The 17,363-nt window shown below is 41.2% G+C and overlaps 1 protein-coding gene across 4 annotated transcripts in view; it reads left to right on the forward strand.

Moving 5' to 3' along the window:
- The window catches only part of GRIN2A (glutamate ionotropic receptor NMDA type subunit 2A), a 400,022-nt gene that overhangs the window by 299,073 nt on the left and 83,586 nt on the right, over positions 1 to 17,363 (forward strand). For all 4 annotated transcript variants that reach the window (XR_002342428.1, XR_002342429.1, XM_021086652.1 and 1 more), the window contains 3 exons: positions 1,208 to 1,413; positions 7,612 to 7,780; positions 7,887 to 8,040. Coding sequence is in view for 2 of the 4 variants with exons in the window: in XM_021086652.1 (XP_020942311.1) it covers positions 1,208 to 1,413; positions 7,612 to 7,780; positions 7,887 to 8,040 (529 nt within the window). In the remaining 2 variants the exon portion in view is untranslated. The remainder of the gene's footprint in view (positions 1 to 1,207; positions 1,414 to 7,611; positions 7,781 to 7,886; positions 8,041 to 17,363) is intronic.

Here is a 17,363-nt window from a genome sequence, read left to right on the forward strand (position 1 = left end):
AGAGTGCGGGCTGCCTTCTCTCCTGCCGCCTCTCCCGGTGCCCAGCGTGTCTGAATTCTCTTTAAGGGCCTGAGGTTCATGTCTGGGTGACACTCACGTGACAGGAGGAGAGGTGAGCGGGTCACGTCAACACTGACAAGCCTGGACGGGCACTTAGCTCTTCAGACGAGGTGTCTTCCTTGAGGCTGGAGTGACAAATAGAGCGCTGACCTGTAGTGTCAAGCAGTTGCGCGTGGGAGCAGGAGGGAGAAGGCGAGAAAGCGCAGCCCTGGGGGCAGCTTCCTCCCGGCATGTGTGCGCCAATAAGCTGTCAAATAAAATTAAGGTTCAAAACATACAGCCTTCAATTTGATTTCACTAAGATGCCGACTGCCGTTCAGAGGGAACACAATCGATTCTGTTTTGACAGGTCTTGATGTACGCTAAGCAGTAAAAGTCTCCACTTGGTGCTGGATTAATACAAGTTCATCTTAATTTGCAACTTAAATAGAACCGGATCTGAGCCTGAAGAGAGGCTTCTGGCTCTTCAACCTGCTCCGGGCCCCTTGCTTCTCTCTCCTGACACGCCTCCCTCCTTTTTGCTTTTGGAATTCATCTTCTTCTTTCCTCTTTTTCTTAGCACTTTCCAGATCTCTCTTCCGCTCACTTCTATACCAAAAAGGGAGAGTTTGGAGCCCTCCTGTGTGTCAGGCACTGCGCTTCATGCTCTTCTCGAGTTGCCTTATTTAATTCCCATGATATCCTTAGAAGTAGATGGAGTTGTGTCTGTTTACAGATAAGAAAACAGCTGTTTATCGTGATTAAGAGCCTGCCTGGGGTTGTGCAGCTAGCAAGTGGCAGAGCTGGGGATTTAAGCCCCGTCCTCTCTGATTCTAAAAGTCCATGTTGTTTGCGTGACCTCAGTGGTCCTGAGCTCTGGTGAAACATGACCGTCAGCTGGGAGCTTTGTCAGCATCAGTGATTGGCCATCACCCCCATCTTTAATTCGTGTGGGGAGAGTCCAGGGCATAGGGGCCACCCACTCTTCTGCTTTCCCTTCACCCCCATCTTTCTTAGCATATGAATACATGGGTTTGTTGAGGTGGGTCGCAGAAAAGCCCTGGAGATGCTGGGGTTCTTCTCCTGCGCCTCCAATGGGGGAGGACTGGCCTTTCTAGAGGCCAGTGGTGCAGGAAAGCACAAGTGTGTCTTTGTCTTCATGCTGCAGGTGGGCAAGTGGGAGAACCAGACCCTGAGCCTGAGGCACGCCGTGTGGCCCAGGTACAAGTCCTTTTCCGACTGCGAGCCAGACGACAACCATCTGAGCATCGTCACCCTGGAGGAGGCCCCCTTCGTCATCGTGGAAGACATCGACCCGCTGACTGAGACATGCGTGAGGAACACTGTGCCGTGTCGGAAGTTCGTCAAAATCAAGTGAGTCCAGGGATGCCATTGGTTGAACGTGCCCAGCCTTTTTCAATAGCCTGTGTCATCGACAACAGTGATGTCTCTCAAATGATTGTAAAATGTAATATAAACTGTACTTCATTAGATAGATAGACAGATAGACAGATTCTTTTGAGAGACCTGGAACTGTAGCAAGTGTTTTGCATTCATTTAATTCCAACAACAGCAATATGAGGTGTGTGGTTTTTCCCTTTTTAAATATGATAAAAACTGAGTTACTAGGAGATCAAGAAGCATGTTCAAAGCCACTCACCTGGTAAATGGAGGAGGCAGGACTCAAACACTGGTCCCTCTGACTCCACTGCTATATTTGTAACCAGGATGGTGAATCAATCCTGCCCTTCAGTCTTTCCTAAAACAATTATTTCTTTTGTATTTCTGGCTGCTCCCTCCCCCAAACTGTACCTTCCCCTTCCTTCCACCTCTTCTCTATTTCCAAACGTTGCAGAATTTTTAAAACTTTTCTCCATCTGGGGGGTAACACACACCTTATCTGTGCCATTATAATATGATCAAGGTGGAGCTGACCTCCTGCAGGTTTCCTAGGTTACCAGCAGCAGGCAAGCATCACATCAGTGTCACCTCGTCTTTTATTACACGGATGGAAGAGGAACTGAGATTTTTTTATCAGAGCCTCTGGTGACGGATTCTCCTTAATCTAAAAATCCTTTGAAGAAGTACAGAGCTTCATGGCCAAGTCCAAGGCCCTGTTATAGTCTTCACTAATGCAGATGTAACCAAACACCACCCTTGTGGGGGAGTCACAAAAGGAAAAAGCCTGTAGTTGGATGGAAGTCTATTTATTCTGAGTATTTTCTGCTCGCCTTCTTTCACCTAGAATATTCTTGCTTGTCCTTTAAGTCATAACCACTCCCTCCCCAAGCTGGGTTGGTTCTCCCTCCTTGCACGGTGTGTTTCTGTGTCTTAGTCCATTCAGGCTGCTGGAATAATTTACCATGAGCGTGTGACTTGAACAATAGACATTCACTCCTCAGTTCTGGAGGCTGGAAGTCCATGGTCAAGGTGCTGGCAGTTCGAGTGTCTGATGAGGATCCTCTGGTTTGCAAACAGCTCTCTTCTCCCCACCTGGTAGAAAGCAGAGAGAGAGGGGAGGAAAGCTTTCCTGCCTCTTTAAGTGTACTAATTACATTTATGTGGGTCCTACCCTCATGACGTAGTTACCACCCCAAGGTCCCATCTCCAAATACCATCCCATTGACAATTAAGGTTTCAACATAGGAAGTTGAAGGGAACATAACCATTTAGTCCACAGCACTCTCTCTGTCTTTCTCACCTGTTTTATGGCTTACAGTTTTGTCTGTATTTCCCCCTGGAGCACTGACTGCCTAAATATAGGGGATGTAACTTATTAATCTTTTATCCCCAATGACAAGCACAGAATATGACACACCAGTGTTGATGATGAGTGAATGGATACCTTTCTTCCCACATTCCACATTCCAGCCTAAGTTATTATTATACGTGATGCAAATCCTCAGAGCTTAGAATAAAGACAATTTTTTAAAAATATGATTGCCAAATGCATTATGAAGGCACATTTTGGTTCTGAGAATTTTTCTTTTTTTAATCAATGAGCAATCTTTTTGGAGTTGAAATTCTGAATGGGTTATTCAGCAAATAACCATCAGCCTTTTTGGAGTTATCAGCCTCTTCGGAGTTGACATTCTGAACAGATTAGTCAATATATAAATATGCATGAAGCACAGTTTCTGTGTTAGGTACTGAGTGGGACATGGGGGATGCATCAGTGAACAGGGAAGGACCTTGCCATCAAGGAGCACACACAGTTAAAATAGCTCAACCAATGAGTGGACAGGACCATTCCACATCAGGATAAACCTCGTGATGGATTTGAAGAAGGCAGCATGATAAGAGAGTAACATGGGATATGTGAGGCTCCTGGCTCTCCAGGTAAGATTTAAGGTCTCATATAAAAGAGGAGAAGAAGCTAAACATTTGAAGCACTGGGGAAGAGCCATCCAGGTATAGGAGCAGGTGCAAAGCCACCAGAGGAGGAAAGAGGTTGGTGAGTTTGGGAAAGAGAAGGAAGCCTAGTGCAGTACTTGAAGGTGGTGATCTGGAGGCCCCATACAAGGGGAGACGTGGGGAAGTTGTCAGAGGAGGTTTGGACTTGGGTGGGTGTTCTTTGAGCAGAATTTGGTCAGATGAAGCAGAGTGGCTGGTGCAAAGCAAAGCAAAGCAAAGGGAAAGAATCTCCTTTATGATATCAGTGCCTTCTCTGCTTCAGTAGGGCCTCCTGTGCTTCACAGCCAATAATTGGAATTTAAAGCCTTTAAAATCAGAAGCCTTGGAGCTGAAAACAATAGATCACCAAGTCCTGAGTCACCCTGGTATGGAGAAAACGAACTGCCAAATAAATGACTGTCTTTAAAAGACTTGACTTTTCAATGGAAGAATCTAAACAGATTATCAGGTTCAAATTCATGTTTGGGGTTCCTGTGGGAAGGGGTGGCTTGCAATTTTCCTTTTCCCACTTGGTGACATGAGTAGCTTACTGTGCTTCTAGGTGAAATTAAATTCTTTGATTTGCCTGAAAGCAGTAGAAGATTACTAGGATCCATTAATCCCAACATTCACACAAATTAGATCAGTTGCATTTCCTGAAAGTTCTATCTCTGAGGCAGGCTGATAGGTTCCAAAAAGGAACACAATTGTGTTTATTTTCTCCAGGATCTCCTTTTAGGGAAAACCCTTTGTCTCTTACTTCTGGTAAATGTGGGGTCTTGAGGGCACACATCAGTCTTCTAAAGAATCAGGTAATAAGAAGTGGGCTGAGAAATCAGAGTTTTCTTCTAACCTTTTAGTTGAGTATTAAGACATAAAGAGAAAAGTGAGGAAAAATTATCTGGTTTGATATGTAGGGGTAAATGGCTTCATTGCCAGTTAATCCCCTAAACTGTCAAATCGTTGGTAAGAAGTAAGAAAAATGTATCTTTAAGCACTTGTGCGGAGAGGTGCTTTTGATACTTTATTTAATCTTTCCAGCTATCCTGCAAGGTAAGTATCTGTCTTCTCAATGTACTTAAGTAAACTGAGGTCCGTGAATGAGGAGACTCCTCTGGGTTTTCATGCTTGCTGAGGGCAGACCCAGGATCTAGAAGCAGCTCTGCCTGAGCTGCCAGGCACACTGGGAAGATGTAGAGCCAAAGAATCGATGATTTGTTGGATCCTTTTCCCTGTATTTGTTTTTATGAGTTACCTTTTCTTTTGGGTGGTGATGGAGAGTGATGAGATTGAATGGGTACCATTTCTCAGATTTCTATGTAATTGTCATACCCTACACATACACACACACACACACACACACACACACACACACACACACGGTCTGAGATGAGAACCAACAAATTCCCAATATGGTCTGTGTTTCCATAATCCTCATGATGAATTCAACGAGTGCACCTTCTGCTTGTCTTTTTCATCCCATGTTCTCAGGGTCTAGTTCCATGTCTTACCAGCAGGTGCTTGTTTTATGAAAATGCATCAGTGACCACTGGTGTCCAGAATACACCTAGTGTCGGGGACAGGTGGGGAATACCTAACCTAAACTGGCTGAGGTCCCTAGAGAGGTCAGAGCAGCATGTAGGTCACCATGTCACTGTGGCCCTGAATCTTAAACCTGGGGAGTTAACACTCTTGTCCAAACTCTCCCAGGAATCTTCACCAGGTGAAAGAAGAGGCTATAACAGAATGAGGGAGGGAACAGAGAGTGAAAGAGATGCAAATGGAAAGAGGGGCCTTTCCATGCATGGCCTACAGGGGCCAAAAAGAAAAAGAGAGAATTTGATTTTGACACATTTTTTGAAGAGCCACAGATACCAAGAAGGACATCTCCTTTGGACATGCATTAATTTAATGTGCTGAGGACATATTTCTATCACGTTTATGGCACTTGTAACTCCAGCCTGACCCCTTCTGTTCTGGGAAATTGGTGGGGGGAAGGAGGGTTCCTACTTCCTGATGTTCTGCAGAGTTAGGTCCACCAATAATCACATGTAAATACATGTGGATGTGGCCTCCCACAGCCCCCAAGCTGAGGGCGGGAGGGTTAAGGCTGGATAGTAAAGTCTCCATGGTGGTCCTGGCCAGCAGATGCAGGTTGGTTGAGCAGAGGTCAGGGATAGGACAGGAGGAGGCAGTGGTAAAGACAGGATTCAGGGTAGGTGATCTGTGATCCTGAGATAAAGAAAGCATTGAAAAAAGGTGTTGAGTTCCTGTCATGACTCAGTGGTTAATGAACCCAACTAGCAAGCATGAACTTGTGGGTTTGATCCATGGCCTCACTCAGTGGGTTAAGAATTTGGCATTGCTGTGAGCTGTGGTGTAGGTCACAGACAAGGCTCCGGATCCCACATTGCTGTGGCTGTGGCATGGGGCAGCAGATACAGTTCCGATTGGACCCCTAGCCTGGGAACCTCCATATGCCTTGGGTGTGGCCTTAAAAAAAAAAAAAGAGAGAGAGAGAAGAAAGTGTCATTCTGCAACCCATTTCCATTACTCTAAGTTATATTGTCAACTATATCCACATTCTCGGATACAGATATATACTGATGATGCTTAAGTTTGTGTAATATATTGTGTGTGTATGTATCTTATATACTCACCACAGATAATTTTGGGGGGAAATCTAAAAATATGAAAACAAGAAAAAAAAATTTCTTAGCCATCAAAAATAGCTATGCTTCATCATTCATTGTTTTTCCTATCCAAATACTTCATAAGCGCATCTGTTTTTATATAGCTATGACTATTCTGTAGGTATCACTAGGTAACCTACTTTTGTCACATGATATGGAAATGTGTTTTCCTACTACACTGTTAGATTTCCATAAACATCACTTTAGTGCTCAGGGAACAGTTCAGCGTGTAGATTCACCAGCAATGGAATATTCAAGCAGCACCATCCTCTGACATGTGTGACGCAGCCTCTGAGCACAGTGCCAACGGAACACCCCGAGCAAGGTGGAACCGAGTGCATTGCCCAGAGAGGCATTTGTTGATCTTCCTGCAAGAGTTATTGAAGTACTTTTTGCTACCAATTGGGAAAGACCCTCCTTTCCTTCCCTTTTTAAAGCATTTCTTATTTTCTGTGGGTGTCCTTTGAGAATGACTTAGTCAGGTAAATAAAGCAAGGTGGCTGGCACAAAGCAACGAGTGTAACCTTCAGTAGATGATGATAACTTTTAAGACACCAATGTCCTCTGTGTTTTAAGAGGGCTTTTTCTTGATCGAGGGCATTGCTGGTTAATAGTGTCACCCCTTACACTCCCTTCCATCTAGGTGGGAGGGAAAATATTATGCATGAGCCTTCATTTGCCAGATGACTTGATCAAGAGACATGAAGTCCATGGACTCGGGCACAGTAAATTCCGAGTCCCCTGATCCTTCCCCGAGGAGTTTTCCTCATAAGGAAAAGTGCCATTCCTAACTGGTTGCCCACCTCTATCTGCAGTGACAGGATGAATCGAAACTCTCCTCCCTCTGAGAATTTCACCTCTTCCTCTTTTCCATTTTCCAATAAGTTTTCATGATTCAGTTTAGATCAGGTGATCTAAACTCTGGCCGAAGAGGTCATATGTGTTATAAACTTTAAAAAAAATAAGAGGTGGCCCTCTTATCTGTATAATGGGGATGGGAAAGTCATGAAGATTTTTTTTTTCATTTTTATGGCCGCACCCGTGGCATATGGAGGTTCCCGGGCAAGGGATAGAACACAGTTATGACAATGCCAGATCCTTTAAACTGCTGCACCAGGGCTGGGGGTCAAACCCACACCTCCGCAGCAACTGGAGCCACTGCAGTTGGATTCTTAACGCACGGCTTGATGGCAGGAATTTCAAGAGGAAAGTCATGAAGATTAATCCAACAATAGTATCAAGCATTATCGCAGTGCCTAGTAAATAGTAATGACTCAGTAAATGTTACCTGTGGTCATGGTTACTGTTCGTCATTAAGAGCACTTGCTACTTCTGCCATCATAAACTCATGGTGAGTCCTTGGAAAAGCCACTTCCTCATTTTAAGCCTCAATTTCCCACCTGAGAATTAGTAGAAGGATGTAGATAATGGCTAGGAACACATTGTCCAGTACTGACACTCTCCTCCCTCGGAATTTTCTCTACAGCAATTCAACCAACGAGGGCATGAATGTCAAAAAATGCTGCAAGGGGTTCTGCATCGATATCCTCAAGAAGCTTTCCAGAACCGTGAAGTTCACCTATGACCTTTACCTGGTGACTAACGGGAAGCACGGCAAGAAAGTTAACAATGTGTGGAATGGAATGATTGGTGAGGTATGGTATCTTTTCACCCCACGGGATGAAAGTCCTTCAGACTTAGGGCCCAGGGTCCTGGGGGATGGTGGGCAGGATACCCACCATCTTTGTGCCTTGTGTTCAGGTGGTCTATCAGCGGGCAGTCATGGCAGTGGGCTCGCTCACCATCAACGAGGAACGTTCAGAAGTGGTGGACTTCTCTGTGCCCTTTGTGGAGACTGGAATCAGTGTCATGGTTTCAAGAAGCAACGGCACTGTCTCGCCTTCCGCTTTTCTCGGTATGTGAACTTCATGGTTCCCCATGTTTTCCAGTGAGGGATGATGGGTATTTTGTCTTGTTTGCTCGAATGACGGAACCAGACGGACCTTGTTCAGTCCCGCTTAACCCCATCGGCATATTGAAAGCATGTTGCCTTTGCGTTATCCGTTTTCCCCCAGGTAACAGCTTTCATTTATCTTTAACTTGGAACGACCTGCTGAAAATACAATCACATATTCAGATCCTGGCCTTGATGGTGTAGAATGTAGATTCATAGATATATTGCTTTAGAGCCTTGACAACATTTGAAAAATAAACCTGTCTGCCCACTGTTAATTTAAATCCGCTTGTAAACTGGTATTTAGCAGTCACATGCCCATCCTCCGTCCCTCTCAAGGATGACGGACGTTTATTTACTGGATGTGAGAGTAATGATGACTGTGCACTGATTTATACCAGGACCCTGATAAACAACATAGATGCAGTCTGAAGAGGATACACTGTTCTAAAATTAATGGAGTCGTATTTTTAAATGGGACTCTCCTTTAAGCTGGATGGTTTGTAAAGGAGGACATTCTTCTTACTCTCACTTGAAAGATTTCATAAATTCATGTTTTTACATTAAAGTTTTTATTTTTTAAAGCAGGGTACATCTATTTTTTTTTTCCTATCATCTGGCTTTCTGTAGTACTGTGAGTACACATTAGGTAGCCTGGCTGGCAGAGTTGGAATTGTATGGAACATAGCCAAGTGTTTTTAAAATTCTTTTTCTTTAAAGGAAATCGTCGTGTTGAGTGTTGTGTCACTGTACAGAGTTTTTGCCAGTGACTATCTTGAAGATCGTGATGTCCAGATTAACTTCCCCCTGGTGTTCTCTTATCAGGGGATTTGTCCCAAATTTGGGAAGGTTAAGACAAACCCTGGCCCCTAGAAGAAAATTGGATGAGTGAGAGAAAACAGATTAAGGTCATGTGAAAGTCTTACACGTTTCGCAAGACAAGATCTTTGTTTATGAGAGAACTGGAACTGCAGACTAGAGCCAGTTTGTGGGCATCAGATCCAAGCCTATAGGCTTATCCTTCCACTCTCTTCATTTCTCTGTGATGTTAGCATCCAGTGAACTGTTCCATGCTGCATTCTCTTGAATGAAATGTAGACTAACAGGATGTTGGATACTGCCTTATTCACAGGGACATATGGATTTACTATTTTCATTTTTGATAATCCATTTAAGCTGGTGAAATCCTTACCACTCACTGGATTTGATACTGCACTCGCTTCAATCTTCATAACCTTTGTGGGCGGAATGCAGACCTTGGCAAACACACCTCATTATGTTCCTTTTGTGCCTGTGTCTGATGTGGATAATGATGCCCTGTCTTAATAAGGGAGCTTCACCGTATCATGAAAAATGCCACGGACCAGCATTGACAACATGAGCAGAAGTATTAAATTGTTGGATGTGCTCTCACTCGTTCGTCACTCCTAATCATTTTTTACCATTCCCTCTCAGCCCTTTTAACAGAGCCCTTTGGCCCTAGAGCTTAAGAAAGTGTTAGAGGAAGTGAGGTCATGGAAGCAATGCAAAGTGGTCCACTCATCTCCTTAGTGAAGGAGAGAGAACTTTTTGTCCAGTTCAACCCGAGAAGAGAAACCATATGAATTGACTTGTCTCATAAATATGGGTCGCTGATATTGAATCTGGCCTCAACCCAGTTTCTCTAGATTTTTATTTTATCTGCATTAGTAGAACATTTCCATAAAAGTCAAGTATTTTTGCTAAATTTAGTTAAACCTCTTTCCCCCGCTACTCTTCCTATGGTGGCTTTAAAAATAAAATAAAATAAATTGTAGCCAGAGGAAACTACTTTCAAAGCTGTTTTTACTCTGTAGGCTTAACATTTTTCCTAGTCACTAAATTACATCCCTACTCGATTGACTGTGCACCCCTTATTTACGGTCATTATCTGCAGGTTTTGAAAGTCATAATGAACCATGCTAAGCTACATTTTTCCATTCACTGGCTCAGTCATCTGGAAGAGCCAAACATTCAAAATCTGATTGCATTGCTCTTCATTATTTCCTATTCTCTCTCCTCAGCAAACTCCATTAACTCACATCGGAAACACTTGCAGGTAATGCCTCTGAGCTTTTGTGTAAAGATGTTAACCAGCGGCTCTTCAAGGACGGAAATGACGTCTCTCGCCGTATTTCCATTCAGTTAATTCTAAAGACTTTCCAAGCAGGTTGGAGTCTTTGACCCAAAGAAATGCTGAGCTGAAGTCTCTTCTAGACTGAAGTTCCTTAATGGGTAGATGTTGAATCTGTTTGAGGCCAGTTGAGGATGTAATCCAGAGCTATCTAAAATATTTCTGGGTCACATCTTGTATACTACAGAGAGTGGCTCGTCATTGTTCTAGTGTTTTTTTGGTTGTGGTGTGTGTGTGTGTGTGTGTGTGTGTGTGTGTGTGTGTGTTTAGTGTCTGAGAAAAGCCATCGTTCATGGCACATACCTAATGTACTGAAGCCAGAATACTGCAGCAGAATCTCTGCACCATGCTCACGAGTCCAGGGACAGATGTTGTCACTTCCAAGTGAGAAAACATCTGGGATCAGTTACTTGATCAGTCTCCATCTGACTTTCTGACCAGTTACAATGTATCAAGTACCCAGTGAGGTCCAGAGCAGGCTTACAGATCCTGACATGTGAACAGAAAAATTCATTAAGTATTTCTCCTAATGTTTTTTTTTTTTTTTCCCCTCTCCATTCTTTCATTTTATTTCATAGTCAAAGGTCGATTTTTCTTTTTTTTTTTTTTTTTTATTATTTTCCCACTGTACAGCAAGGGGGTCAGGTCATCCTTAGATGTATACATTGCAGTTACAGTTTTCCTAATGTTTTTAATAATGTTATTGAAACTGGCAGAGAAAAGTCGTTATCAGATTAGTAAGTGTGTACGTTTTCAACCAGAATGCCTTCTCCAGTACGCTGGACATCACACTATCATACTCGCCAATTCTGGCTTTAACCATGGAATCAAACAGCTATTTGATTTAATTTATTGTGTGTATACAGTGTGCAAAGAACACCACCAAACACTTTACAGATATATGCTCCTTTTCTCATTACAGTGATCGTCCTCTGGTAAGACATAGTATACCATTAGTACACCCAACTTGAAGAATTAGTTGTGTTCAAAATTATTGTGCTCCATATTCTTGAATATTAAGTAACTTTTGATCTCCTAATTACTCATTTATTTTTCCTCTTTTATGGATACACCTCATTACCAAATTGTTATGGTTTAGGCACGTGATATTGTTTGTACTCAAGTTAAATTTAACTAAGATAATCCTCAGTTGTAATCTCATTGGTTTCTTTGAGCTCATCTTGTGTTGTTTAAGTCAAGTACGTTGTATTGTTATCTGTTGCTTAACATATTTGCACTATCAAAACCATATTACAAAGTATTCCTTCAAGTTTTTAAATTATCCAACATTGTTAAAGCTTCAGATATATTCATTTCTTATTATATATTAAGCTCATAAATTGGAATGTCTTTATTAATAGCTTCCCCAGAAAAAATAATTTAAAAATCATAAAATACTGCTATTCAAGGTGTTATTGGCCTTATACTTTATTCTCAGAAAATGTTTGCTCGTGATGAAAAGGATTATAAGTTCATTGGCGTCCAATGGCAACTTCTTCCCAATTTTCAGGTGGAGCTTATTCATTTTAAAAAATTTAGTCTCTGTTGATTTTCTAGCAACTCTATGTCGTATGTGGATAAAATGGCTCCCTTCAACTCACTTTCATACCCTCATCAGTTTGAATAAAAATATTAACTTATTTTATATATTATCTTTTACTTTTCTAAAGCAATCTAAGATTTAGAACCCCGTGTCTTGGCTTGCCCTTCTGAGACATGCACCTGAAAATGAACTGATGAAAACTATTTTTAGGGGAAATAACCATGTATCTGTCTACTGTTTCATTGCCTTGGTCTTTAAACTATGTGCTTTCTTTTTTTTTTAACATATATATATATATTTTTTTAATTTTCCAATACATTATTATTTCTTTTCTGCTGTACGCCATGGTGACCCAGTTACACATACATGTATACATTCTTTCTTCTCACATTATCATGCTCCATCATAAGTGACTGGACATCATTCCCAGTGTTACACAGCAGGATCTCATTGCTAATCCATTCCAAAGGCAGTAGTCTGCATCTATTAATCTCAAATTCCCAATCCATCGCACTCCTCCCCTGCCCCCTTAGCAACCACAAGTATGTTCTACAAGTCCATAATTTTCTTTTCTGTGGAAAGGTTCATTTGTGCCTTATATTAGATTCCATATATAAGTGATATCATATGGTATTTGTCTTTCTCTTTCTGACTTACTTCACTCGGTATGAGAGTCTGCATTTTATGTTCTGGCCTCCTTTATCAAAGATTAATTGATCATAAGTGTCTGGGTTTATTTCTGGGTTCTCTGTTCTGTTCCATTGGTCTGTATGTCTGTTTTGGTACAAGTACCACACTGTCTTGATGACTGTGGCTTTGTAATATTGCCTGAAGTCTGGGAGAGTTATGCCTCCTGCTTGGTTTTTGTTCCTCAAAAGTGCTTTGGCAATTCTGGGTCTTTTGTGGTTCCATATAAAGTTTTGGATTGTTTGTTCTAGTTCTGTGAAAAATGTCATGGGTAATTTGATAGGGATTGCATTGAATCTGTAGATTGTTTTGGGTAGTATGGCCATTTTTACAATATTAATTTTTCCAACCCAGGAGCAAGGAATATCTTTCCATTTCTTTACATCTTCTTTAATTTCCTTGATTAACATTTTATAGTTCTCAGCATATAAGTCTTTTACCTCCTCAGTCAGGTGTATTCCCCGGTATTTGATTTTTGGGGGGTGCAATTTTAAAAGGTATTGCATTTTTGTATTCCTTTTCTAATATTTCATTGTTAGTTTACAGAAATGTGACTGATTTCTGAATGTTAATCTTATATTCTGCTACTTTGCTGAATTTGTTGTTCAGTTCAAGTAGTTTCTGGGTTGAGTTCTTAAGGTTTTCTATACGTAGTATCATGTCATCTGCATCCAGTGACAGTTTTACCTCTTCTCTTCCTATTTGGATGTCTTTTATTTCTTTTGTTTGTCTGATTGCTGTGGCTAGGACTTCCAGTACTATGTTGAAAAACAGCAGTGAGAGTGAGCATCCTTGTCTTGTTCCACATTTTAGTAGGAAGGCTTTCAGCTTTTCTCCATTGAGTATTATATTTGCTGTGGGTTTGTTGTAAATGGCTTTTATTATGTTAGGGTATGTTCCCTCTATACCCGCTTTAGTAAGAGTTTTGATCCTGAATGGATGTTGGACTTTGTCAGATGCTTTCTCTGCATCTATTGAGATGATCATGTGGTTTTTGACTTTTCTTTTGTTAATGTGGTGTATGATGTCGATTGATTTGCATATGAACCATGCTTGTGAACCCGGGATGAATCCCACCTGTTCGTGGTGTATGATCTTTTTGATATGTTGTTGGATTCGGTTGACTAAAATTTTGTTGAGATTTTTGCATCTATATTCATCAAAGATATTGGCTGATAGTTTTCTTTTTTGGTGGTATCTTTGTCTGGTTTTGGAATTAGGGTGATGGTGGTGTCATAGAATGTCTTTGGGAGTGTTCCTTCTTCAACCTTTTGGAAAAGTTTAAGGAGTATGGGTATAAGTTCCTTTTTGTATGTTTGGTAGAATTTGCCTATGAAGCCATCTGGTCCTGAACTTTTATTTGTAGGAAGTGTTTTTATGACATATTCAATTTCATGTCTAGTGATCAGTCTGTTCAGTTGATCTATTTCCTCCTGATTCAGCTTTGTCAGTCTGTAAATGTCTAGAAAGTTGTCCATTTCTTTTAGGTTGTCAAATTTGTTGGCATACAATTGTTCATAGTATGCTCTCATGGTTTTTTGTATTTCTGTATTATGCATTGGGACTTCTCCTTTTTCATTTCTTATTTTGTCTATTTGGATTTTTTCTCTCCTCTTCTTGGTGAGTCTAGCCAGAGGTTTGTCCATTTTGTTTACCTTTTCAAAGAACCAGTTCTTGCTTTGATTGATTTTGTCTGTTGTTTTTTGAACTCTCCATTTTATTGATTTCTTCTTTGATCTTTATGATTTCCTTCCTTCTGCTGACTTTAGGTTTTGTTTATTCTTCTTTTTCTAATTCAATTAGGTGTTGGGCTAAGTTGTCGATTTGAAATGTTTCTTCTTTTCTGAGGAAGGCCTGTATTGCTGTGAATTTCCCTCTGAGCACTGCTTTTGTGGTTTCCCATAGATTTTGAGTGGTTGAGTCTTCATTATCATTTGTCTTGAGGCATTGTTTAATTTCCTTATTGATTTCCTCATTGACCCATGGGTTTTTAGTAGCACTTTGTTTAGTCTCCATGTAGTCAGTTTTTTCTTTTCCTGTGGTTGATTTCTAGTTTCATGCCATTGTGGGCAGAGAAGATACTTGAAATATTTTCTATACTCTTAACATTGTTGAGGTTAGCTTTGTGCCCCAGGATGTGATCAATTCTTGAGAATGTTCCATGTGAACTTGAGAAGAATATATATTCTGATTTTTTTGGATGTAATGTCCTGAAAGTGTCAATTAAGTCTTAACTTTTCTATTGTGTCCTTTAGGTCTCTGTTGCCTATTGATCTTCTGTCTAGAGGATCTGTCCATTGATGTGAGTGGGGTGTTAAAGTATCCTACTATGATTGTATTCCCATCAATTTCTCCTTTTATGTCTGTTAGTGTTTGTTGTAGATATCTGGGTGCTCCTATATCAGGGACATATATATTGCCGATTGTAATATCCTCTTCTTGAATTGATCCTTTAACCATTAAATAGTGTTCTTCTTTGTCTTTCTTTATGGCCTAGTATGAGTATTGCAACTCCTGATTTCCTGTATTGCCCATTGGCATGAAGTATCTTTTCTCATCCCCTCACTTTTGATCTATATGTGTCCTTTGCCCTACGGTGAATTTCTTGTAGACTGCAGATGAAAGGTTTTTGCTTTTTTATCCAATCTCCCATTCTGTGTCTTTTGATTGGAGCATTCAATCCATTGACATTTAAGATGATTATTGATAGATATGTATTTATTGCCATTGTAACCCTTGTTTTCCAGTTGATTCTATGTTTCTTTTTTTTTTCTTTTTGGTAGATTGTTTCCATTTATTTTATGCTTGAGTACTCTTCAGTTTTCATGAATGTAATGTTTGGTTTTGATTTGCAATTGCCTTGTTTTTTAAGTATGTTGAACCCTTCCTATATCTGTTTGCTTTAGCCTGATAGTCATATAGGCTCAAAGACATCATTCAAATAAAAAAAAAGAATCTATATTTTCCTACATTCTTTCCCCATGCTTTATGACTTTGTTGTCTTTTTTTTTTTTTTTTAATGTCTTCATGTTTAGATGTGTATGCTGGCTTATTTAAGTGACTGCTTTCCATTTGTGGTCTCCTCCATCCTAATTCTTTTTTTTTTTTTTAATTTAGAGAATCCCATTCAATATTTCTTTTAGAATGGGTTTGGTATTGCTGTACTCTTTTTGCTTTTGTTTGTTGGAGAGATTCTTTATTTCCCCTTCTATATTAAATGATATTCTTGCTGGATAGAGTATTCTAGGTTGCAACTTTTTTCCTTTTAGCACTTTAAATATATCTTGCCACTCCCTTATGGCCTGTAGTGTTTCTGTAGAGAAATCAGCCGATAGCCTTATGGGGGTTCCCCTATAATTAATGCTTTGCTTTTCTCTTGCTGCCTTTAGAATCCTCTCTTTAACTTTTACCATTTTTTATTATAATATGTCTTGGTGTGGACCTGTCTGGGTTCACCTTGTTTGGGGCCCCCTGTGCTTCCTGTATCTTCACATCAGTATTCTTTAGATTTGGAAAGTTTTCAGCCATAATTTCTTCAAATATACTTTCAATCCCCTTTTCTTTTTCTTCTCCTTCTGGAATTCCTATTGTGTGCAGATTGGCCTGCTTTGTGTTATCCCATAAGTCTCTTATAGTGCTTTCATGTTTTTTCATTTGGTTTTCTGTCTGCTGTCCTGATGGGGTGATTTCCAGTATCCTGTCTTCCACGTCACTAATTCGTTCCTCTGCACCATTCATTTTGGTCTTTATTGCCTTTAGCTCAGTTTGTATCTCTGCAAATGAATTTTCTAGGTTTTCTTGGCTCCCCCTTATATTTTCTTGTTCCTCTCTAATGGAATCTGCATTAGTGTTCATATCCTCTCTTAATTATTTCAGCATTTTCACTGTCTCCCTTTTGAACTCAAAGTCTGTCAGACTGTAGGGGTCTGTTTCATTGTTGACTGCTTTAGGTGAATTGTCCTGTTGCTTTAAGTGGGAATGGTTTTCTTCACCTTGCCTTGTGTTTTTCTTTTTCTGTGAGTTTGGGGACGCCAAACTGTAGTCTTGTAAGGCTACTTCTATGCAAGAATGCCTCTTTGTATTTTTGGGGGGTTACTATTTATTTTTGGTGTGGGAGTTTGAATATTTGCTGTGTCTTTCTTTGGTGTGAGCAGGCTGTTATTCCCAGGATGTCCAGTGTGTTTTCAGGGAGAAGGAGGCAATGGGTAGGGCCGGCAGTCCGTGCCTTGTTGTTGGGGTCTCAACAGCAGCAAGGACCTGCATGAAGGTGGCACAGGCTAGTCATAGTTGCAGGGCCCTGGGAAGTGGTAATGAGCTCTAGGCAGATCTTCAAGGTGACCAGGGCATTTGGCAGTAGCAGCAGTAGGATGTGTGAACTCCCAGAGGAGTGAGAGCAACAGCAGATTGTGTTCAATTGCATTGTCCTCCTCTGAGGTGATTGGAACTCCCTAGTGGGAGCGGGCCATGACCAACTCTGGAGTCAGTGATAACTGCGGTGGTTTGACCCTTCCACCTGTAGACTATGCATGAAGCAACCCATCTCACTTAGCCCACATAAGAGGTGCTGTACAGGCTCTCCTAGTTTCAGGATCCTGGGAGGTGACAGAGATCAGGTGTGTGGGTACTGCCCAGAGCGTTTGACATTGTCAGCAGCAGGGTGGGTGTGTTCCCAGGGGTGCGAGGGTACCAAGAAGTAGTGTTCCGTCACAGTGCCCTCCTCTGTGGTGCCCTTGAGGTGAATGGGGCTGCAAGTGGTGTCTGTTCACAGACCCCTAGTGATGGCAAGACACTCCTACCTCTGGAGCCAGAGATAAATGTGGTGCCTTGCCCCCGCCTCTTGTAGACTATGCCAGAAGCAAATTGTCCTGCTTAGCCCCCAGCGGAGATGCTGGACAAACTGCT

This window comes from Sus scrofa, chromosome 3, assembly GCF_000003025.6.
Source record: "Sus scrofa isolate TJ Tabasco breed Duroc chromosome 3, Sscrofa11.1, whole genome shotgun sequence".
NCBI classification, from domain to species: Eukaryota; Metazoa; Chordata; class Mammalia; order Artiodactyla; family Suidae; genus Sus; species Sus scrofa.